The sequence below is a fragment of the Acromyrmex echinatior genome, chromosome 18, assembly GCF_024713525.1.
Source record: "Acromyrmex echinatior isolate Ae372 chromosome 18, ASM2471352v2, whole genome shotgun sequence".
NCBI classification, from domain to species: Eukaryota; Metazoa; Arthropoda; class Insecta; order Hymenoptera; family Formicidae; genus Acromyrmex; species Acromyrmex echinatior.
Window position 1 is genome coordinate 3320871 of NC_141869.1, and position 24447 is coordinate 3345317.

Genomic DNA, 24447 nt, shown 5'->3' on the forward strand with positions numbered 1-24447 from the left:
GCGGACGATAAAAGCAGGCCGGCGGCGAAAAGCCGCAGGTACGGTAAATAGCGGCGAGATAGGAGCGATAAATACGCAACGCCCCAATTTCGTGCCACCCGTCCCGTCTCGTCGTCCATCGATCACACTTTTACGAAGGAAGAAGGGGGATGACGAGCGTGCGAGAGAGAGAGAGAGAGAGAGAGATCGACGAGCAGGGATACGATACACTCTGAGACACTCGCTGTACTCAATAGAGAATTAAGATCGATTCAATCTTTTATCCTTTTCTAATTCTTGAAACTAGAAAAAGATGAACAGTAAGTTGAATCGAGATTAAAATTAATATATACTAGAAACGGGCACAGGACCACCCTGTTAGTTCAAGAGCGATCTATATACTTGACGATCATTTCGATCCTTCCTCTGCAATCTAGAAAGGGAGAACGAGTATCGAAGTAGGAGAATTGCCAGCTGACCCAGACCGATCACCGAGCCGGGGGGTACACAGGGCGATCTATCGTCTTCGCGGAGGGCGAAAATGCGTCATTTGCTCCACAGCGGTGGGCCCTTTCCTTTCCTCTCTTTATCTACCTTTTCTCGTTCTTCTTCCCAGGCCGGTTACGAGCCGGGCCCCACGGCGTCAACCATCCGTGTCAGGCCGTCGACCTCGTCCAAGAACGTTCGCCCGAGAATCACCGGTCCTACTCGAGGCTATCTTTCTTGCTCTCTCTCTCTCTCTCTCTCTCTCTCTTTCTCGCACGTCCGTCGCCTCGGACTCACCTTGCCCCGCTAGTTTATTTATTTGCTTATCTATCTATTCCCCACCCTGCCTCTACCTTCCACGTATCGACGACGGAGGTATAACCACCGACACCAGATACCGAACATTTCGCAAACGCGAGACAAGGTGGGGAATCTTGCAGAATTAATCGATACGTGGGCAAGTCCGTCGTTGAATGACCTAGGAAAGATTTGCTTAGATCGCAGATAACGATATTCGCGCGGGGAAGGACAGGAGGATTTCGCTGAAGTATTTGAAAAGCAATCGGTGGTATTTGAATTTCGGTCGTGAAGTCCCCAAGAAGAGACGTGGCCGGCCTACGGTCCCACAAAAATTGGTAGCCGCTATTTATAGAATGAATCGCGAGAAGAACGTTGGTGAAGGATTTAGAATCCAGTATCTAAACTCTGAGATTCTATAATTGAAGAATCGAGCTTTTTAATTGTAAGAATTGTATTTCAGTGATATTAATAATTGGAAAAAATGTTACGTTAAAATAATTTGGAGAAATACGTGAAGAATTTTTAGAATCTAAAACAAGATAACACTGAGATTCTACAATATAATTGTAGAAATGAAGCTTTTTAATTATGAGACTACTTTTCATGCTATTATTGAGAATTGGAAGTGCCACGATGAAATGATAATTTTGAGAATAGATAATTTTGAGTAGAACTTCTGAATTCACAAGTTTCGATAATCAGGTCGTTCATAAATGCGAAAGCAGCGCAAGACGAAAATAATGTCCCATTTGAAAATAGCATCGAATCACATAGTACTATCGCCGCTGCTGCTGCTATTACTACTACCAAGATTACTACTATTCTATTCTACTATCGTCCGCCTCGTGAAATCTTCCGATGAAAAAAGTTAAGGACTATTCTCGGAGCGCGTCGATATGCGAATCTATTTCCGGCGACGGGAGTATAAAAGACGCGCGAGAAAAGAACAGCCAGAGGAAAAAAAAAGAGCGCGAAAGAGAAAGAAGGAGAGAAAAAACCTCATAGTCACAAAATCGACCGCTTTCCGGTGCCTCTTCGTTATGTACGTCGCACTCGCACGCGAGTATCCGCTATGCGTCCTTAGAGGCTTCGTTGCAGGACGGAATAAACTATCCCGCGCATATCTCCTCCGTTGCTCCCTCCCTCTCTCTCCCTCTCTCCCTCTCTCTCTCTCTCTCTCTCTGTTTTTCTTTCTCACTCGCTGAATCATCCTGTACACACCATCACTACCAGCGGCATTCCAACGGACATTCTAATTTTAGCCCCGCGCGCGTCTCCTCTCTCTTTCTCCCGCATGCACATTCTCTCGTCTTCTCTTCTCTTCTCTTCTCTCTCTCTCTCTCTTTTTCCTCCATCTTATGGCGTTCCGTGTTCTCTCCCGGTACGCGGGTTTTACCCTTCCCTCCTTTCCCTTTCCCTTCGCGCGGATAGAGGACGAAGGGAGGCGAAGGAGAGGGCGACGCTCTCTCTATATACCCGTCGCCGCCGCCGCCGCCGCCACCGCCGCCGTCGTCGTCGTCGTCGTCGTCTGCCTCCTTCCTTCTCTCCTCCCGCGTTTCTCGACCTCTACGCTCCGTCTCTCTCGCGCGCTCGCGCGCCACTACTCTCGTTTTTGCCGCTCTCGCAGGTAAGGGACTACGCCTATTGGCGCAGGCGGCCAGCACTTTTGCCCGTGAATGAGATGTTTTGCATTCGCAGACGCTGAGAGAAACATGTCGCGAGCGAGCGCGGTTAAATTGGATCACGCGCCGCCGATGCCGACGAATAAAGGCGTTCGTTCGACGAGGAGAGAACGAGAACGAGTGGAATTGAATAGAATACGGTTTGTCCCCGCGACACGCCGTTCTGGTACGGAATAAGCCATCGTCTCGTCGAAGACTATAAGACGAAGGTAGACTAAACTTAAAAATAAACGTATCGATAGAATAAAATTGAATTATCATAATAGAAAAGAATACAAGTATATATATATACTTGTATTCTTATCTACACACCTTGCGTGTATATATATATATATATATATATATATATATGTGTGTGTGTGTGTGTGTGTGTATATATTGTTCATTCACAAGAGTTAATCGATACTCGTTGATTAATCGAGAAAGCAAGAGAAAATATTTGTTAGACTACGCGATAAGTATTTTAAGCGAAAGTACGAAGTGTATAGTGTACGCGACAGAGCGCACGCGAATGGTGATATAATAGATAATAAAGAGCGGAGGGAGCTGTTAAAGCCGTCAAGTAAAAATTGGCGATAAGTACAAAGTACAGATCAGCAATATCATCGTTCGTGGAAGGAACGCGATAATGTCGTGCAGCATTGTATCAAGTGTTTGTATCGACCGTAGCCTTTTTTTTATATATTTATAACTCAGTGGAGGGAGATTCGTTCCCTCCGCGAAACGGATTATTTGCGAAAATAAAAGATTGATCAAAGCTTTGCGCCCCTCAGGTAACGAAATCATTTGCCAATATACATTTCGTTCCATCGGTTCTTCCTTTAATTAAGGGCCCAGTGAGTGAGAAGAAAATATGTTTCTATACAATGAATGAATAGCACTAAAGCGTGAGACTGAATGCTAAGGATAGGTGAGATAGCTACTCTCTGTTACAGAGTCTCTCCGTTGCATGGAAAAAGCCGTCTGTGTGCTAGAAAAGATTTTCGGGGGATACGAGATTCTCGACAGAGCAACAGTCGACCTTAAATACATTTCGACTTTGTTGCGATCCGCCTCGAGAGCAGACAATAGTTAGTCTCCGAGGGTGATCTTCCTGTCGGATCGTGGTATGCGCACGCATCGCATGATTGTGTGCATTCCGATCGTATGGGGGGAGGGGGAGAAAAGTCAAGAGGTGCGGCAATAACGTTTCTAGTACAAGTGTGTATCGTTATTGTCGTGAAGCGTGCATAAATAGCGCTAGACTGGATATTAACATGTATTAATGGAACTGTGAAGTAGTGCGACATGCGATGCCCACTTGAGGTAACAAAATGATACCTAAAAATAATACCTAAAAATTAAAACTAACAAATTGAGATACATCAATCGATCTTCTAATCGTGTGGTCAACACGCTAATTATATCTCCACTGTTATATATTATATTATGATACAAGGAAGGATTCGATGGAACAGTATGTAATACGAAATAAATACATAGTATATAACGACGTTGTCAAAAGCTAGTGGCGATAACGTGCGGTTCCGTTAGTTATGCGAGTACACCCTCAACTGTTTTTCAATTCGCATGCAACTCCCGAGGTAAAGGCTGGAGAGTTTCCCCGCGTTCCTTGCATCACGGCCAGGACAAAGTTTCGAGAATTATGCGCTACCAGCACACCGGGGCCGGGTGGTTTAATCCGAAGGTGCCACGGGCACGCGTAGATCGTAATTTCGCCCATGTTGGTATTTGCGTTACGATACATTAGCAAGCGTTATTATCCACCGTGACGTATTTCACGTAAGGTCTTATTTAGGTTTGCGTCGAGACGAGAATAATATTTAATTAATTGCCGAATACGTTTCGTCAGTTTAGCACATCCAGTGAAGAAATCCTTTCTTAATTTCCTTTTTTTCTTCTCTATTTTTTTTTTATCTTTTTCCTCCTTTTTATTTGCGCTGCGACCGTCAAAGATAACACATTTCGGGACGAAGATCGAGCTCCCGACGACGCGCGACGCTTCGATGATCTTTAAAGTGTTTGCTTTCACATGGTATATATCGTATAAACAACCGGTCGCGGACCAAACATGTTTTTCGGTGTCGGGAGACATCATCCGTGGACGCGCTTATACTGCGACATCCTCTCCTCGTATGCGGGCGTGACGGAATCTCACTCGGTCATCCGCAGTTCACGTGTCACGATCGCCAATGACGACCTTACGGCCTCCGTTAGTTTCCATAATCGCTCACTCGCGCTCTCTCTTTCTCTCTCTTTTTTCTTTCCTTTTTTTTTTATTTTTATTTTCGGCCATAAGAGGATGTCGCCCAACTGATACTCGGTCGCGATATTCTGCTATCGGAATCGTCGAACGCACCGAAAACAAGGATTGTAAACGAAAAGAACGATTTTGCTCAAGTCTAATAAAAATTTAGCTAGATACAGATTTAAAAATAATTCTGTTGAATAATAAAAATAATTACGAAGGACGCTCAAACTGCTTGCTAGAAATGTCAAAACTTCTTGCAGCATTGATCATCATGTTTGAGATTTCTACGTAATTATTTTGACGTTTCAAACAATTATTTTCAAATCTGTATCCAAATTGTTAGATACTTCAGTAAAATCAGTTTTCCATGTATCTAAAAATTCAGCTAAATATGTAAACTGAAAATAATTTTGTTTAGCTATCAAAATAATTATGTACAACACTTAAACGTTAATGACAATGCTGCAAAAAGTTACATTCTAGCAAGTCTTCCAGTTTAAGTATTCTACATAATTATTTTGAAGATCCAAACAAAATTACTTTTCAATTTATCTAGCTAAATTTTTAAATACTTCAACAAAACTGATCTTTCCTGTGTGAAATGAGTTCGACGAAGCTAGAAGCCACGATCGATTATCAGTATCGGCAGCCAATTCGAGTGCGCCCAGACAAATCTTTCTTTTTTCCTCCTTCCGATTTTTCAACGACGAATAATGTTTTGCCAGTCCGCGAATATTATCGCTCGTCCGTTCCTCATTATTTGTTATAATACAGCGGTATATGTTCAGCTTACGTCACACGTTGTTTACGAGCGTTGCATCGGTTGGAGACCTAATTAACGGGCTTCTAAGTAATTTCACGGAATAACATAAATAACCGGACGATAACGAACGAGACGAGATACCCGGCGACGATATCCGGCGAATTCGTTTAAAATTAACTGCGCGCAACGCGCGACCGTAAACAACCATCGAGCCGACGTCGAGATTACGCGCTTACGGTTTTTCAAACCGATGACGACGACAACGGCGGTGGCGGGCGAATTTATTTAAATTTGAGCGTGTAAATTATTCATGCTGTGAGGCAGAATAATAACCTCTTCTCTTCTCTCTCTCTCTCTTTCTCTCTCTTCCCCCGTTATTTATTTCACTGCCCGTTCTCTCTTGTCCTGAAATGAACAAGTTTCGTTCTTCCTCGGATCTCACATACTTCACGAGCCTCGCCATAATCCGTCGCGTAAACACCGTGGTGACGGTCTACATATTTATTTATCGATCGATCTACATATATATATATATATATCGGGTGTATCCTCGTTCCGATTGTCGTGATAATTGACATTGTTCGCCAGCGTTGCAAAAGTGGACTTCGCGACGAGGCTGCTTCAAGAATCAGCGCGATAACTCGCTCTCGGCTGAGCGTTGTAAATGTCTACTTCTGATCGCACGTAAGATACCGCGAGTCTTCCCGCCAATCTTCCAGAAAGCAAAAAGCAAACGCCAGAGTTCACCCCATTGTGCATCATCCCATTCGGTAAAAGTCATAAAAATAAAGTACTATTATTAGGCGGAGCGAATTCATTAAGAACAAATTCACTCGATCAATGAAATCATAAGATTTGTTTACGTTGGTTGAAATCCCAGAAATTTTGTACTTAAAACGAGATAAATAAATACACTTGAGCGTTGCAAAGTGCAAGTGACATGTCAATATTTCAGGAAATTCGTTCCTTTTTGTAATTCCCATTAAATTGTGATAATTATAAGAATGAAAATTGCAAAAGCAAGCAACTTCACAAAATGTTTATCAATATTATAAACGTTTTAGATTTTTCATAAAGTCGTATGACAAAAGCGAGCAAATTCTCTGGGTGTTTACCAATGAGATGATAAATAATCTAGTAAAAATTCGCTAATTTTTATGATTTTCATCAAGTCATGTAATAACACAAAAGCGAGCAAATTCCCTGGGTGTTTGCCAATGATACGATAAATACCGTAGTAAAAATTCGCTCATTTTTGTGTTTTTCATCAAGTCGCGTGATACACAATCAAACGCTAGATCGTCTCGCACTTAACTGAAACGTCGGCGTTACAAACAGCCTCGTCATCCTCGTCGCATGCCAACTTATCACGCGCGTTTCTCTCGCGCTATCTATATGTTCGAGCCAAGCCGGAGTATCTCTTCTCTCTCGACAGATTTCTACTCGCTCCAGGGGAAACGAGATGAAAATTCCAAACGTGAGCAAATTCATCAAGTGTTGACCAATAACATTAAAAACATTCTAATGAACTTGCTCACTTATTAATTTTTACCTCATTTCAAGATACACTATCGATCCCCGGAGCGTCACAAGAAGCTGAATGAGTTCGCGCGAATCTATCGAAGAAGCACCCTGATTCTTCGATACGCGGTTCACCACACACACCGTATTTCTGCTGAAGACACTCGAATTCGCACTACCGCGCGTGACTTAGAGACTACACCCTGCCACTGCACGGATACGCGCGAAAATCTATCGCGCAGTCCTCTCGATCCGTAAGGGAGAGAAAAAGAGAGAGAGAGAGAGAGAGAGAAAGGAAGAAATCAAGGAGGGCGGCTTGCGATATGCAAGATTCGCCCCCAAAGAGGAAGACGGATCTCTTACCTTGAATAATTTCTTAAGCCTCCGGTAGCCGCGAAGTAATCGCGACACGTACTGCTTGTTGGAATCCAGTTTGATTGATTGAAGCCACAGTTGCGGGAACGAAGTTGAAGGACCGAAACCGAAATGACGGGGGGGGGGGGAGTTTTTGTAGAACGGGATGGAAGAACTTTTTTTTCTTGATTTTTTTTGTTTTGATCGCGGAGATGGAGAATGGATTTTGACGGATAGTGTTTGTGATTACTCGAAAAAGCGGATCTGTGTCGCGGATGTATAAGCTGTTGTTGCTGCTGTTATACGATCTGACTAACTGTTGGTCGTCACGTCGTCGCCGATCACCGACTGCGTTACTCCCGACGACGAGTGTTGTTTCTCGCGGGTCAGTCTCGGATAGTTACACATATATATATATATATCGCAGTTACGTGTATATATATATATGCATGCGCGGGAACCGAAGAACGAAAAACACGTTCGTGGCCGTTGAGAGCCGTTCGCTTACTGAATCCGACGGTTGGCGTGTCCGGGCTGCTAACCCGCGCTTTCTCCCCACCACGAGGGATCGGCCCGAGTTGGCGGCAAGCAGCACTTCTCCGCCAGCAGCCCCACTCTGGGAACTGTCGGCATCCCTACCATCCGACGCAGGAGTCCGCATCCGGGAGCGATGGTGGGGCACCGTATGAGGAGTAACTCTCCCCTGCCGCCGCCGCCACCACCATCACTTCTTTTTCCTCCTCCTCCTCCTCGTCCTCCTCTTCCTCCTCCTCCTCCTCCTCTGCTGCCGCCGCCGCCGCCGCCGCCGCCGCCGCCGCCGCCGTCATCGTAACGCGTCGCGCCGTCCGCCAGTAATCTTACCGCGGATCGTAAAGTACGCTTGGTCCTATGGTCAAGTGCGAAAATTGCAACGAAAGCATCGAGACGCGCCTTCATCGGGGTTCGCTTTCTCGGCATTTCAAGTCAAAGGGCCGACCGGGTGCAGAAAAGATGGAACGCGTCGCGCGCTCGCCAGAGTTTTAGGAGAACGCTCGAATTTACGAGTCGGTCGCTCGCGTTAGCGCGAGATTAATGACCCCGGACGGGCGCAGCTGCCGCGGATGGAAGAAGCGCAGCAAAACCTGAAAAACCCACCCCATGAATTCCGAGATGCCTCGGGATCCGCCGTTTTAAAACGAGGCTGCTCGCTTCATCCCCGCCCCCCTCTTCCCCTCCCACGATACCTTCGCATTATCGATGGTAAACAGCGTCGACTGTTTGTCACCGTCGCGTCGCCGTTTCGTCCGCGACGATGACGACGACTTTACGTTGCGATTTCGAACGGGCGAGCGTCGGAGGGGAAGCCGTGTATGCGATGCGCGCCCGTTCGTACCCGTGGTGGGGGCATCGCCGACGGTTTTCGCGCCCAGCGGACGGCGGGGGAAACCAGGGAAACCCCACGCACGGCGCATGCACCGGTCGCGCAATTGGCGAGGAAGGGGAGGAGAGGAATGGAGGGGTTCCCTCAACCGACGGCGCCAGGATCAAGCCTCCCCCTGTTCCTCCCCGCGCACCCTTTCCTACGTCCGGCACAACGCGCGGCGGCTGGCTCCTCGTCGGTGCACTCTCTCGTATTGGAAGGGAGTGTGCACTGATCACACGCGCGGCGCGGTGCTCTCTCTCTCTCTCTCTCTGTCTCTCTTTCTCTGCCACCCTTCTCCTCCCGCCGGCTCGCCCGCCCGTTTCTCTCCCCCATCCTTCTCCGTCATCTCTCTCTCTTTCTCTATCTCTCTTTATCCTACCGAACTCGATGTGTTTGTTTGTTTATAGTCGCATTCTGGGAAATACCCGATACGCGAGTAACGGAGCCTCATACACGCGCCGCGCCGCGCGCGGCCGCTTGCATTCCCATTCTGGAATTGCATCCGGTCGGTTCTCGGATTCCTCCGAGACTTCGGAAAACGGCCGGTTGGCGGTATATACGGGCGGCTCCGAACTCCAAACTCCCGGGACGAGATCACGGATGCTCTTCCCGCCCTTTTTCGGTCTCTCAGTTAGGTATCTGGGTGATCCCGATGCGCCTTTCAACTTTTCCGCGCTAACGGAAAGAGCTTTTGAATAATCGTCGAAACGACAATCTGTAATCAAGCAGGTACACAATGAGGAAATGCGTCTGAGCTAAAAATAGAAACGAAACCGAAAACAGCAGGAAAGACCTGTCCTCTCACAATATTCTAAACTTTCACGATCACATCCTGTGTTGCCTATAATTCTTAAATTCTTTCAATACTATGCACTGAGAGGAAAGTTTCAAATATTTGTGACTATAATCGTATAGTAAAATAACAATAGTTAAAAACTTCATTTTTATAATTATACGATATAACGTGATAATAATATGATATTTATAGCTATATAATCAACTAAACAATATTCAATGCAAAAAAAAAAATGAAAAAAACATTCGATCAAAGCAGGTTCTGGTACCTAATAATTTAATTTTCTCATTAGCATAGATAAAAAATTACGAATCAGATATATACATATTGCATAAATTCATATAAAAATATTTGAGCACCAAGATCCGCTTTGACAAAATTTATTTCTCTTATATTTGATTAATTCTCATATAAATTCATATCATAATTGTGCCTAATAATATATTTTTGTGGGAATTTTGCAACTTGAATATTTACAAATACCAAAAACTGTTCTCTCAGGGTGAAGTCCAGTTACTTCGCAGAGATCTCCACTTATAATTTATTAATATAGACAGAGTGATTGGGCGCGATCGTCGATCATCGTCGATGCGGTGGCCGCGCGCGTTCCCTTCCGTAAATCTTCCTGACGCGCCGATAGATAATCTTCTAGTGTGGTCGACAAGCGGCGCGTACGAGATCGATAGCGGAGAAACACGCCGCGGCTTATCGGCCAGCGTTTCTGAAAAGTAGTCCACCTGTAATCTCAGGAATGTACTACGTCAGCGACAATCCGCAGTATACATACGCACGCGCGCGCATATGTCTGTCTGCAGATCGCACGACAAATATTGTACAATGATGTTGCGTAATGACGCGTAATGGCGACGCCGCGTGACCCATACGAGTACGTAGCGGAGCCCACATGACGCGATGATAACGTTAAAGATGACGGTTAATTAGAAGCCACGATGAGAGCCCGAAAAAACACAGGGGAAGCCCTGCGGAAGGTACACTTTGCGAAGAAAATCTCCCGGTGCTTGCACGGAAACATTTCTCTTTGTATTTCCCAATTTTTACGAATATTTTTACATATATATATTAGGTGTTGGAATTAATTCGTAGCGTTTTTTAATGAAAGAATGTTATTTATTTCACATGAGCATTAAAAAATACATTAATGAAAGTACTTCCCATCACTTGTAAAACGCTACGAATTAATTCCAACGCCTAATATATACATGCCTGTCTCAAAAGTTTCTGAATTTTTATTTATTAATTATTCGAAATACATTCTATCTGAAGTAATACAGTCTTTATAGTGATTACACAATATTTTTAGAAATTTCTTTAATAAATATCTTCATCGAAAAATCTCTATAAACATGTAATGATAAACTTCTTTCGAAACAAGGGAAATGACCTCGAAAAACTGTTTATATGCCACAATTATCGAAATTGTTTTAGAATGTTATCTTTCCAGCTTTATGTTTGACTTTGAAAAAAGAAAATAATTACAGGAAGAAGATAGTAAAGACGGTGAATGGTTTAGAACATCTTTCAAAATTATGTTTATTTTTCTCGATAAATACATTCTCAAAAACGTACTTTTATTTTGACATCACAGTAAATAAATGATATAAACAGAAAAACGTAATAGAATTAGAAATAAATTTTCATAAAGAAAATAATTCCGTGCTGTTTTAATAGCTAGCTTAGTTACCTTTCGCAGAAAATAAATTCGAAAAATTTGAGACAGACTGTGTATGTATATAGAAATGTTAAAATAATACAACTATAATACAACTATATTAAATTAATACAACTATATTAGTTTTTATATATAAAACTATATTATAATTTTATATACTCGTATACATATAATTAGATTTTACAATCACGTAAAATTCTAGTCTGAGCTTCTATGCTTTGTTTTCGTAACGTCACACTCTCGTGCTCCTAAACAAATATGTACAAGTATGAAGGAGATTTTAGATAATGTCAAACAAAACTTTTGAACTGCGCAGCCGATCCATCGGTTTTCCTACGGTCGGGAATACGAGCTGTTCCTCTGTCTGTCTTTTCTATTTTTTATTTAATTTTTAGACCTGCGTGAAAGGCTGCTGGCAGGGGGAACGTCCATGCAACGCGATATATCAAACACCAAACGTTTCCACAGCGAGAAAGACAGAGCAAGTGATGGAATAAGAGAGAGAGAGAGAGAGAGAGAGAGAAAATCTTCGGATGCTGCGACGAGTGCATAACAACGATATATAAACGGCCGGCAATTATTCACCGAATGGTATGATAATGCTTGTGATTCGCGGAAGAGTCAACAACAACGCGGCAGATCCTCTCTTGGACTTTGTCATCTGTGAGGCGCGCTCGTTGCATAAATAAGATATCGACGTGCGAATCCCGCGTGTGTCGGGGCAATACTATTATTAAATGAATAGGTCGGATATTAATAATCGTGAAAAACAATGTCTCTTCGAGAGACTGGCACAGATTAATCGACGGCCGCAACGAGTAACGAATTCAATTTTCTTCGATTGCCATTCATGCGGATGTAAACGCGTATACGCCTCCGTAGGTTCAAAGGGCCCGGAGCCCGTATTCGCTTTCTGACCACTGCCTCGTGATAATGAACGCAAAATATGTACGCCATGTGTCTGGGGTCCGTGAAATCATTTAAGACCGGAAATGATGACAAAGGAACAGAAAAAAAAGAAAATTATTGGGAAAGTTCTTCTTATCTAATGCTTTTGAGATAGTCCGTTCTTGGGAGGTCTTTCCTCTTGGAAGTACAGGTAAGATTGTGCGCACCGAGCAGGCAAAAGTTCTAAAAATAATTTTACTGTTTTTATTATGGAGTTGGCAAGCCAAGGAAATCAATGCTGACAAGGTCCGCCAGCGGCGATATCAAGATGTTTTGAAAACAAGAATACGATAAAATATGCTCTGCAAATAACACCATCATGATCTCATTCTCTCTTTCTCTCTCCCTTTTCCCTCTCTGCATTATAAAAAGATTTCATGTTTGGGAAAATATTATTGATGATGTAATAATATTTTCCCCCACGTCGCCGTCGAATTCAAAATATTTTTACGTCGAGGGTGAAATTCCCACGTGCGTGGCGTCAACAGCTTAATACACTTGACTACTTTCTTGGGAGGTTTCCGCAAAATTTGTCGAGCAGTCATCGAACTTCACGCTACCGTCATCGTCATATACTTTGCTGCGTCGCGTCGTCGCAGGCAAGGAACAATCGTACGTTGTTGTCCGTGGTCGAGATGCGAGAATGTCTTTCTTTCTCTCTCTCTTTCTCTTTCTCTCTCTCCGCACAAATTGGCGCGCGAAAATACACTTTTGCGAAATCAGCAACGGCTGTTCTGATATGTCAATGGACAGAAATCCTTGTTCCCCTTCGGACGATCCCCCGCGATCACCGTCACATCCCATCCCTTCCCCGCCACCCTTTCTCTTTCTCTCGATCGCGGCTCTCTCGACGAAGGCCGGTCGCGACTTTCAAATACGCGCTGCGCAGTGAGAACAGTCAAATCATTGTTTGCATGATCGCGTCATTGTCGTCGTCGATCCCCACCTTGACGGGATGATAATGCAGACTCCGAAATTCCGACCAGGGAATATTTTCGCACGGAGAAGTGCGAAGTGCGGTGGAGAGCCGATCACGAGATTGTTGCGCGGCGACGACAAAAGGCGAGATTAGGGAAACACGACGGTTCTAAATTATCTAAAAGAGATTACGCAATAATGTAATGTTCCTTGTCATTATGTAGAGATCAATGCAAAATGTTGCGCTACGACGAGTGCAAATACGTAAACAGAATTATTCACTGTGTAAAGTGATCATAATATAAACCTCTTAATTAATATAATATTATGTATAATATATTATATATATATATATATATATATATATATATATATATATACATATATATATATACATATTAATGTAATATATTATTATAGAAAGATAGGAAGTAACTCGTAAGTGTAACTTGCAACGAAGTTACAGTTACTTTTCTTCAATAACTATAACTTCCTTTTCTTTCATCTATAACTGTAATTTAATTTAGTTACATTTTTTTATTACTAGTAATCAATTTAATAATTACTTTTATAATTATTTTATGTCAAAAAAATTTATCAACATAGAGATTGATCAAAATGAAGTGTTTCGTGAACGATCAGTGATTATTTCTTTGTGATTGAAATATATCTTTATTCCTGATAATAATGACACTCTAAATATCTGTATTAAGAATTAAGCTAAAATCCTTTTAGTATGTAAATACGTCTAAATATCGATCCAAATTTTGATTCTAATAAAGATTAATTCATTATAAATAATATAACCTATGATTGAATATTCAGTAAATAAGTAAAATAATTTTATATATTAGGTGTTGGAATTAATTCGTAGCGTTTTACAAGTGATGGGAAGTACTTTCATTAATGTATTTTTTAATGCTCATGTGAAATAAATAACATTCTTTCATTAAAAACGCTACGAATTAATTCCAACACCTAAAAGATTTTTGTATTTAAAATAGCAATGCAAAAAATTAGAAAAAATAAACATAAAAAATAATAGAAAAATAATGTTAATTTTTTAAGTAATTGTAACTTACTTTTACAAAGCAATTCTTTCAATTCTGCTATTATAATTGATAATCAAATAATAGCATGCTGTAACAAAGCTTTGATCACCGAGTTTTTAATTAGATAGATATGACACAATAAAAAAGACAAAAGACATTTGCGAAATAGGTAAAAATAGGTTACGAAATTTCAGTCGTAGACAACTTTCCTTCTGCTTCGAGCCACGATATATATATATATATAGATGGGCGAACTGCAGATGCGAGCCTCTGCTGGATATGACGCGTAATTAAGGATGTGCGGAATCGGGGTCGTGACTCTATCCTCGGTGCAGCCGCACAGCATCACAATGCGGAAGCGCGTATTTAGCGCACCCGGTATATGCGCGAACGGACGCGCGTCTTCTATAACGGCTCGCTCGATTTGTGCGCGTGTATTTGCCGGTGCCAGAAAATCTGTTGGAAAATCGGTCACGAGTGACTAATCCGACCGGAATTCACGCTCGCGCGTTCGCGATTGTTCCGCGGCTCGAATCGTGGGAATCGAATCGTCAGATCGATGCTGGCCGACGAAGGCGGAAATGTATGGCGCATTAACGCGTCATAATTCGTCCGCGGTACGACAAACGAAACGCGACCATTTCTTTCTTTCTCTTCCCCCCCCCCCCGCCCTCTCTTTCTCTCTCCTTGCTACAATTCATCTGGAATTGAATTCCGCGGAAACGCGAGAATAGGTCATAAAATAGAATTTTTCGGAATAAATCTAAAAAAATTCTGATACAAGTTCTACACATAGAAAGAATGAGTTTGTTAAAGTTTCTAAAAATTTATTCTCTCAAAATGATTTTTCTTGATAACAAGATAAAAAACATTTTTATCATGTTTGATCTTATCGCAATTTTGACATATAAAAATAAAAAATATCAAAATTAAATCAATTATTTTTATTCTTCTCTCTCGAAAATAAGATACGTGGATTGAAACAAAAATAATGTATGTAATTTTAAGTTTACATATCTTTAAGTTTAAAATAAATTTTTACCCGATGTTATAAAAAGCACGATGCCATAGTACTTGGCGCAAAACCGATGTTTCATCATTTTATTTTAAATTTCAGAATTGTTATTTATAAGTAAAATATTTATCTGTCAACAATAAATATGATTGTCTTTATATTAATCCTATTTCATGGTAGATTGAAGAGAATAATAGCATTGGATTAAGAAATCTTTTCTATGTAGGTAGGCGTAGGTAGATACGACTCTAAAAATAATTTTGTGTGACCATCAAAATAATTATGTAGGAAGCTCAAACAGTGTTGCAAAAGATTTTGACATTTTAGCAACCAGTTTAAGCGTCCTACATAATTATAAACTAACAAAATTATTTTCAGATCTAGATCTGTACCTGTTTTAAGATATTTCAGCTAAACCGTTCTTTCGTGCAGAATAAACGTTTACGGGCCAACAATTATGAGGAATAAATACTGAAGAGCGAAATTGTACATTAATATACATTTTTTAAATATCGCTCACGAAAATATTCCATATTTAAAAAGATAACTCCCTCCCATAATTGCTTTGAGCAACGCACGAAGGTAACTACAGAGCTCCTCTTCGTGGAGGTCTAGTTGCATCGGTGATTTATTGATGATAATTGTACGGTAATTTAATTCAGATTTGTACGAATTCCCGTCGGAGGAACTGGTAGAATTGAAGTGGCCGAAGAAGCGCCATAATTCTTTCAACCCCCGCATTAAATCGCTACGCGGATGTTGCGCGCGGCCGCGCCATGCGTGAGCGCGTCATTATTCATTTATCAAGACTGTTTATTACGAGGCGGCGAACGACTACCGCTTCGCGAAAGGAATAACATGCCGCAGCTCTCTTGACCGCAACGTAACTTGAACATAAGCCGTATAGCGGTCGATCGCCCACGTAGGAGACGTTGGCACCACGGCGCGGCAAGGTGCACTGTCACACTACGCCTGTGTGTCATAATGATACGCGATAAAATTATCGTAACAATAACTACCTCGCCTTTGTTGGATCGCCGGTCCGAAAGAGCGTCGGCCGCATTCGAATAGCGCTAAACAAATGCCCGGCTAATTAATGAATGCGCGCGAGAGAACCTGTACACGGCGGAGCGGGCAGCCGGCACGCGGCGCAAATAAAGGAGCGTCTGCAAACAGTATCGTGCGCAATTGTCATAATAATCGAAATTACGCCGATTGCGACGCACCGCGATCCCGAAATGTCAATATCACTTCCGTTTTATTCTCTCCCGCCGAGTTTACGACCGAGTTTACCGCCATTAACTCCAGCGGTAATTAAAGGCTAATCTCTCTCTGTTTCTTACGAAAAAGAAATAAACTTGGAAACAACGATTTTGCTAATCTTCAAATTTAGTTAGATACAGATCTGAAAATAATTTTGTTGGACTTTACTGTTAAAAGGTTAATCAAAGGAGCAAAGATAATCTAATCCTTTGAGTTAAATAACATTTTATTTTCAACTTCCTCATGCATGTCAAAATACAAAATCAATCCATTTCTGTGATTAGTTTCAAAGTAAACAACGTCCATATTAATTAGTATGCACTTAGTAAATCATAAATTGAATTTTAATCAAATTTAATATATTTTTTTAAATTGTTTAATCCCATTGTTTTAGTTAAATTAATGTTGGGTACCGACATAGAATTGATTAAAAATATAAATGACCTATAGAAATGATTAAAAATAACTCAAATTACATTATAGATATTTGACATAAATTTAATAATGATGCAGGACGCTCAAGTTGTTTGCTACAAAATGCTTTTTGTAACATTGTTTGTCATGCTTGAGTTTCCTATATAATTATTTCGATGATTCAACAAAATTATTTTCAGATCTGCATCTGGCTAAATTTTTGAATACCTACTTTAGTAAAACTGTTCTTTCTTTGTATTAGTCGATCATAGCAGTCGACAGTGCGAACGAAAGTGGGTATAAATTTAAATAAAGTGCACTTTGGATTGTGCAAGATGGACAAAAGTCGCGCTTTTCTCTCGCGCGTAACAACACTGGGATCGTCATTGCCATGATATTCCCATTACTACGTTGTTTTTAGTTCGGGCGCTAAAATTTCGCACACTGATTGACATTCACGCGATCGACATACGCGGCGTAAAATTCCGTCACTCCAATAATCGAATTCCAGAACACCGATTGTCGGGCACGGTATCCAGCGTGACTAATTAATCGGGAATTCGAGGGAAATCGGTCGCGATAGCGAGCCACGCGCATTAGAACACGAGGTGTTCTGATAAACTCAGGATTTATCGATCGAAAATCATACAACGTAAAGAAGGAACAAAATCACGGTAATTAAACGAATACAGCACGCTCGTTGCGTGACCGCGTTAATCGCGAGAGAAATGCGACGTGATGGCTGTAGATCCTAAATTTCCTTCGCAGGACAGTGCCGAATTTGTGTACAAATAAGTTAATATGGGAACTACTGATCTTACCGTTAATATACTTTCATGGTCATGCACAAAGATGGTCTCATCAATCTATTGACTTCTTCCCTTGGCAAAAATAGTTTTGAGAAGATACACTTCTAGGAAATTTTAACTCTTTATATAGATGAAGAGTACACGATAGAGTGTCGGTTAATACAACTTGGAGAGAGAATGTGACGCAGTGATATAATATTGTTCCTTTACTTCAAAAGTGACACAACTAAAAAAAAAATTAAGAAAAAGAGAAAAGTATTTTTCAACTTGACAAAAAATAATTGATTAATCGAAAACTGTCGGCAAAAAGAATTTATTCTTAACATGATCAAATATCATTTTTGTTATTTTCGTTCTTAATCATCTTTTTTAAATTGTAATGATTCAGACGATTTTTAAATAAAGTTTTAATTCACTTTTAACGATTGATAGAATAATATTTATTTAACTAATAATAATTCAAAAAGTATTTTTTTTAGTCGTGTTACTTTTGAAATAAAAGACAGCGATACGATAATATTTTTTTTAATTCGAGAAATACATACAATCATCACCGTATAATAGGTACGACACGTGTGCTCGGCGTGATCAAGGAGTGATAGCGAGGTAGGACAAATCAATCGGCAAAGCCAGTTATTTGTGATAAACAAGCGGCTGCTTGTGCAGTGGATCTATCGATTGTTTATGACGGGCGGGCGAACTCTCACTTACAGCGATGTAGTAAATAGCGTAGGCAGCGTGAATCATTCTCGTGGGCAGGCGACGATCTTCGGACCTCATTCACCAGTCTGGCGTTGATTACAATGGCAGTGGTGGCGATGGCGATGTCGATGTCGGCGGTGGCGATGGTGGCAGCGTTGGAATTGCAGAAATCACGCTTCTTAATTAATCCTCCGAGCGAGCGAACTTCGTCCGGTCGATGGGCCTGATAAGGCGCACGTGAACAAGCTTGAAGGCAGAGAGGGGAAGCTGAATCGGCTACGAAATAACATCTACTGACGCCTCGCGTTTACTCGCGCATTACGACAAACGCTGGCTACAAGGAAATGTCTTCATCTCTCGATATTTTCTCTCTGTCTCTTTCTCTCTCTCTCTCTCTCTCTCCTTCCCCCTCCCTCTCTACTGCGCGCGGGATTGCGCGAATTAAAAATACACTGTATACGTATTTATAGCGGTTGTAATTAAACACTGGCGCATTACGTCACTGTGAAAATAATCGACACGTATACAGGGTGTTTCTGAAATAACGCCCACTAATCATACAGTGCAATTCCTAATAAAAAAACTGAATTGAAAAGTCTTTTACCATTTTGCAACTTTTGCAATATTTTTTTTTAGTTACTCAATGAGCGTGTAAGACAACTTTAAGGTATCTTTAAGAGTCCTTTAAGAAAAATCTTCAAAATATTTCATAAAGAACACTGAAAGATATCTTAAAATTGTCTTACATCGATTTTTTTTTATCTGTTTATTCGGCAATGTTTAGAAAGTAATATTTCGTTAACTATTGCGAAAATTGGAAAAATTAGTGGGCGTTTCAGAAACACCCCTGTATATACGCACGATGTTTTTTTGTGTGCGTCGTATGCATACGTTCGAAAAAGTCGTAACGATTAACTCGTCGACAAGTAAACATCAATTAGTAAATAGTAACGAATTGTCGCGCGGATCGCGAAGGAGAAAAGAAAAGTACGGATTACGCCGGCGTAAAAATATACGTAGTATGTTATTTGCGCGTTAATCGAACGCGTTAAAAACAACTCATCGGTCTAAAATAAGCGCGATTGCGCGAGCGAGTATTGAGCGGAGAGAAAGAGACGTACAGAGACAGAAAGAGGAAAGAGAGTGAGAGAGCCGGGGATTATCTGGGATCTTTCGCAAAATTGATCCGATTGATCAATCACCCCCAAGATTTATCGCGACAGACGGGACTCATCACTCTGCTTTGGATGCCATTTTCACCCGGAAACACGACTTTGACGATCGTAGATTGTGACGTTTCGTTCAAAGAGAGAAGCGCCCGCGAAACGAAATCGTCGCTATGTCGACTCGTAGTTGGAGATCTCAATCCTTGATTCGACCCTTCGCGGCACCCCCTCAATGGCCCCCCAATGGTTCCTCAATGGCCGACTATTTATTGTCGGATCGCCAACAGAAATTTGGCACTTAGTGGAGCAATAATGCCAATAACATCGTCGCGCTTATAACGATCGATAGTAGTACGAATAAAGTGGCAATTAGCGGTAGTTTTTTTCAAGCAATTAGCGTATTAATCCTCTTAAAAAATCAACAAGATTGGTACCAGCTTTGACTAATCAAAAATTTTTTCCTTGTGCGAAACAATATATTATACACTTTCTTATTTTTATTTTCCTTATTTTGACCCCGGATAATAATTTATAGCGACACATAGATTCATTAAGATTTCTCTCTGCTTATCAATTAAGACCTGTAACGGGATATGATCGTTACTTCTGTTAATAATAGCGAGTTGTTAAAATCTCGATGAAGCAGAGAGATCAAATTGGCGCCTTCTTATTGGCGGTTGCGACCTAATTTCCGCGCCCGCGGATTCACGGGTCTTGAATCGCTTTAATGATGCAGGGGGTTTGAGCAAGATCAGGTCTTCGAAATCCGGTCGAATCTTCCTCGCAATTAAGCTCGATAATTTGGCGGACGTGAAAGGCGAAGGAGATTCTACACGACGACGGCAATTGCCGATCGTTATCGTCGTGACGGCAAAGACATACATAAGATATACAGGAGGGATAGATTCGTCGAAATTTGAGATTTTGTGTTTCGGGACACTTCTCGGAGAAAAAGTCTCTACTTTCATAAAAAATGGATTACTAACCGTTCGCTTTGTTTCTCGCGAAAGACCGAAACGGAGTAAACGATCCCGTCGCATCGAAAGAGATCCTCGATCGATCGTGGATGGCCGCACATTCGTTGCGGCGACTTCCGGTACGTCGCGGTCGTCGGTAGCGGGTGGACAGACACGAACAGGTACACCGGGGCGGGAAAGGGGTGGAAGGAAGCCGAGGTACGCGTGTGTATGTACACGTAGGTATATGCGGCAGTCACATACATGATGACCTGATTTGTATTTGCCAGCGGAGGAGCGCCGCGTTCGCTAACTCCGACGAAAACATCTTCCGGAGTTCCGGCGCTTCTCGCTATTGGTCACGCTTTGAATGCGAAAGCGACTGAATTGTCTTGCATAGACAAAGGAGCGTGTAATTTTCTGCAAGTCCTCGCAGCCGCGCGATGCCATGCCAAGCTGGAAATATCGCTGGAGAGCTTTCGACTTCTATCCACCTCGGGGACAGACACGCGCGCGTAAAAATAAAAGAACGCCAAGTATCAGCCCCCGCTTCCGCTCGACGTTACCTCGACGACATATTCGATGAGCTATCAGCCATGATGACACAAATAACACTTATTCGGGTTTCTATTTTTCAAAGGTCTCGAGACGTTCCTTTCCAATCTAATTTCGATTTAATCCGATTTAACTCGATTTAAAAATATCAAGATGTATCAAATATTGAAACGAGAAACAAGTAATTTTAGTTATATGATTAATGATCATTTTCTTTATTTATTTTAGTCATAAATCTTATTCGATTTATCATAAAAAATTTAAATATTGAACGTTGTATTTTACATTATATGATATTTTTATTTTATCAAAGTAAACATATTCTTCTTTCCGAATAAAAAAAACTTCCTCTTATTATCATGCAACGTGTTTTCCTTGTTCAATGCATCTAATTTCCATTATTATATAAAGAATATTATAACTTCAGCATTTATATGATTATTTGCGGCGTAGTTTGTTTACTTTGTGCGCAGGATCTTTATCAGGTAATCTGATAACATCGTGTTTCGCGTTCGTCTGGCGCGATGTCGAAATTGCGAGTTCGAGTCAGTTTATAGACCACTCGTCGGCCAGTAACCGATACGCTCAACGCGCTCTCGGCCAGACGGCCTGGAGAGAGAAAAAAAAAAGAGGCCGAGAAAATTTTTTTTTTACCTCTCATCCCGCCCTGCGATGTGTTTTCTTTCCTGGTTGGAAATCACGCGCGCGACATCGGACTCGCAGTTTATTCGAGCACCGTGCGTCATCGCGCGCCTCTCAGCAATAACAGAGACAGACCGCCGACGAAGAACGGCGGTGGACGATATACTCTCGGTGGCAAACAATGATTGAGCAACGAAACGACGTGTTACAAAGATCGATACGATGCGTGCGATACGTGCCACACGCGTGAATCGTGATTATTGATGACTCCTTTTGCGCGCATCGATCACCGCGTTGCCGAACCGGACAAACGTTTAATAAATAGTTACCTCGACATATTTTCGAGTGAATGAGCCGCGATGTAAAATCTAAGACATGAAATAAATTATAAAGTAAAATATAAATAATAAAAAAACAAAGTCTGATAGCATTAATTGGCATTCTGACAGATTTAACCATTAAGGCAGATACATCAAGCATTAGAAGTTAAATCTATCAAACATTCTAGTCGAGATGACTAGACTTTCAATTATGATAATCAGAATTTTGATTGATACACTGTTAAATCTATATATGTAGTGTCAATTTTAATTTAATTCAAGTGGCCACTGCTCTTACTCAATACATCGTTATTTTATACTAAAACAATGGATAAATTTGAGACTGTATAGTGTCAATACCATGTAGTGTTAATTGGCACTATATAAAGTCAAATTTATCCATTTAGTAAAATAACAATATATTGAGTAGGAGTGGCAACTTAAATTAGATTCTTAAATGCATTCTGATCATACATTGTTAAATTTAACACTATAAATGCATTTTATTCGTATTTTCTATATAATCAAAATATTTTTCTCAGTAAAATAATTTTCTCGGTACATTTGCAATCCCGCTATCTCGAAATAAATCACAACTTGAAAAGAAGAAAATAAAAGTAAAATGTAAATAAAATCGTTAGAAAAATGTCTGATAGTATTAATTGGAGTTTTGATAGATTCAACCGTAAAGATACAAATCAGACACTTAATAATTAAATCTATCAAATATTCCAATCGAGATAATCAGACTTTTAGTTATGATAACCAAAATTCTGATTGCGTGAGGTATTTGAGGAGAAAAAAATAAAAATAAAATGTAAATAAGATTATTGGAAGTCTGATAGTGTAATTGAAATTCTAATACATTCAACCATAAAGATGCACATTCAAGCATTTAAGAGTTAAATCTATCAAACATTTCACAGTCAAGATAATCAGACTTTCAGTTATCATGATAACCAGAATTCTGATTGATATGATCAAAATGCATTTTGTTTTTATTAGTCAGAATATTCTTTTTCAGCGAATATAATTTATGTTTCCGTTCCCTTAAAAAATCTTAGTGTAACTTGAGAAAAAAAAATATATACCTTCATAGATCTATTCATTGTTTCGTATACTTTTCATGGTGTTGTTGTTCAACGAATATCAGGCATAGAGTAGAATGCATGTCCAAAGGTTCGAAGGACCTGGAGGGAATTGTCACGTAAACAGGAAAAAGAAAAATATCCAAAAAATGTTTTCAAAGAATCCGTCGTCCTGTGCCTTGTAGTAAATGTATCCACTTTCGAACAGCAATTATCGGAGCCGCCACGCCTGCAAGGATAAAGCCAAATACCTTTCGGCTTTTGCAAATGGTATGTATAAGCCGATTGCCCTTGTCGCTTGTTTCCCGAGCAGGTAGAAAATTCAGTTGAATGTGTGCGATCCGCTGGGCGGAATTCGGATAGGGCGAAAATATTTTTCAATGCAGATACCCGGTCAGGTGGGCGCCGTAAATCAAAAGAGAATAAATAGAGAAAAGTATCGTCTGCGCGACTGGCCTGTTGGTAACGAAATTAAGTCGCCGGCGTGCAAACAAAGAACAGCAGGGCAATGGATCGCGGGTGAAAATTATCGTGCAGGCTCAGATGCTGCGAAGGCGCAAATAATCGAGCAAATAACAGCACCGTTAACTGTTTAAAATTTAATTTCCGTCGACTAGTCTGCGTCTATCGTCACGCCGAAATGAATGAATCGAGCGACGTTCTCGTCGTCGCGATACGTCTGAATGCGTTTCAGGACGGATTATTATTGTGGAAAGGGCGCAGTAAAAGCCCTGTGGTTATTTATTATTAATTATGAGAATTACTAGCAGAAATTACTGGCAAACAACTGGCTTAATGCCTAGGTATTATCTATATCCAAATTTAGTATGCGATACTCTACCGTAAGATAATAAATAATAGCTTATTCCTTTTGAGTCGCACGCAATTCGTAAGATATAACGTGCCGACTCATATCCTTGCTGTAATAATCGATTTATTTATGAAGCCATTCGGAATTATTTAATACTCCGCGAGGACCGTAGTTTCGGGAAAAGAAACTAGACGGTAACTTCATTATTAAAAAGTGAGGCGTGTACAAGATGCCTGGCTTGACTCTGATACTTTATTTATAATGCCGTTACATTAGCTGGAGGTTTCCCATTACATATTTACGCCGCTCAGCTTCGCCGTTACATCTTTAATATACGTTGGTTGCGAAAGCTCGCGCGTAAATTCATAATGCTAATCGATGTTCAGATATCTATATTTTCCGTTTGTTAAGAACGCTCTTGTGTCTTTGCCGTACGGCGCTTAGAGGCCCTTGAACTTTCAAGTCTAAGTCAACATGATAATGTAAGGAAACGCCTATGTGAGCCAACACAAGATATCCGTGTGTAATAATACATATATGTATTAAAAATTTTAAATATAGACG

The 24447-nt window shown here is 40.9% G+C and overlaps 1 protein-coding gene across 4 annotated transcripts in view; it reads right to left on the reverse strand.

Moving 5' to 3' along the window:
* The window catches only part of Pdk1 (Phosphoinositide-dependent kinase 1), a 384329-nt gene that overhangs the window by 10694 nt on the left and 349188 nt on the right, over positions 1 to 24447 (reverse strand). Inside the window, exon 1 of one of the 4 annotated variants that reach the window (XM_087415472.1) lies at positions 18355 to 18582. The exons of 2 other annotated variants lie outside the window; for them this stretch is intronic. In XM_087415472.1, the coding sequence (XP_087271598.1) occupies positions 18355 to 18423 (69 nt within the window). In that variant the 5' untranslated portion in view covers positions 18424 to 18582. Of the gene's footprint in view, positions 1 to 7345; positions 7967 to 18354; positions 18583 to 24447 lie in introns of those variants that run through there. One more of the 4 variants, XM_011054175.2, reaches the window with a different exon arrangement.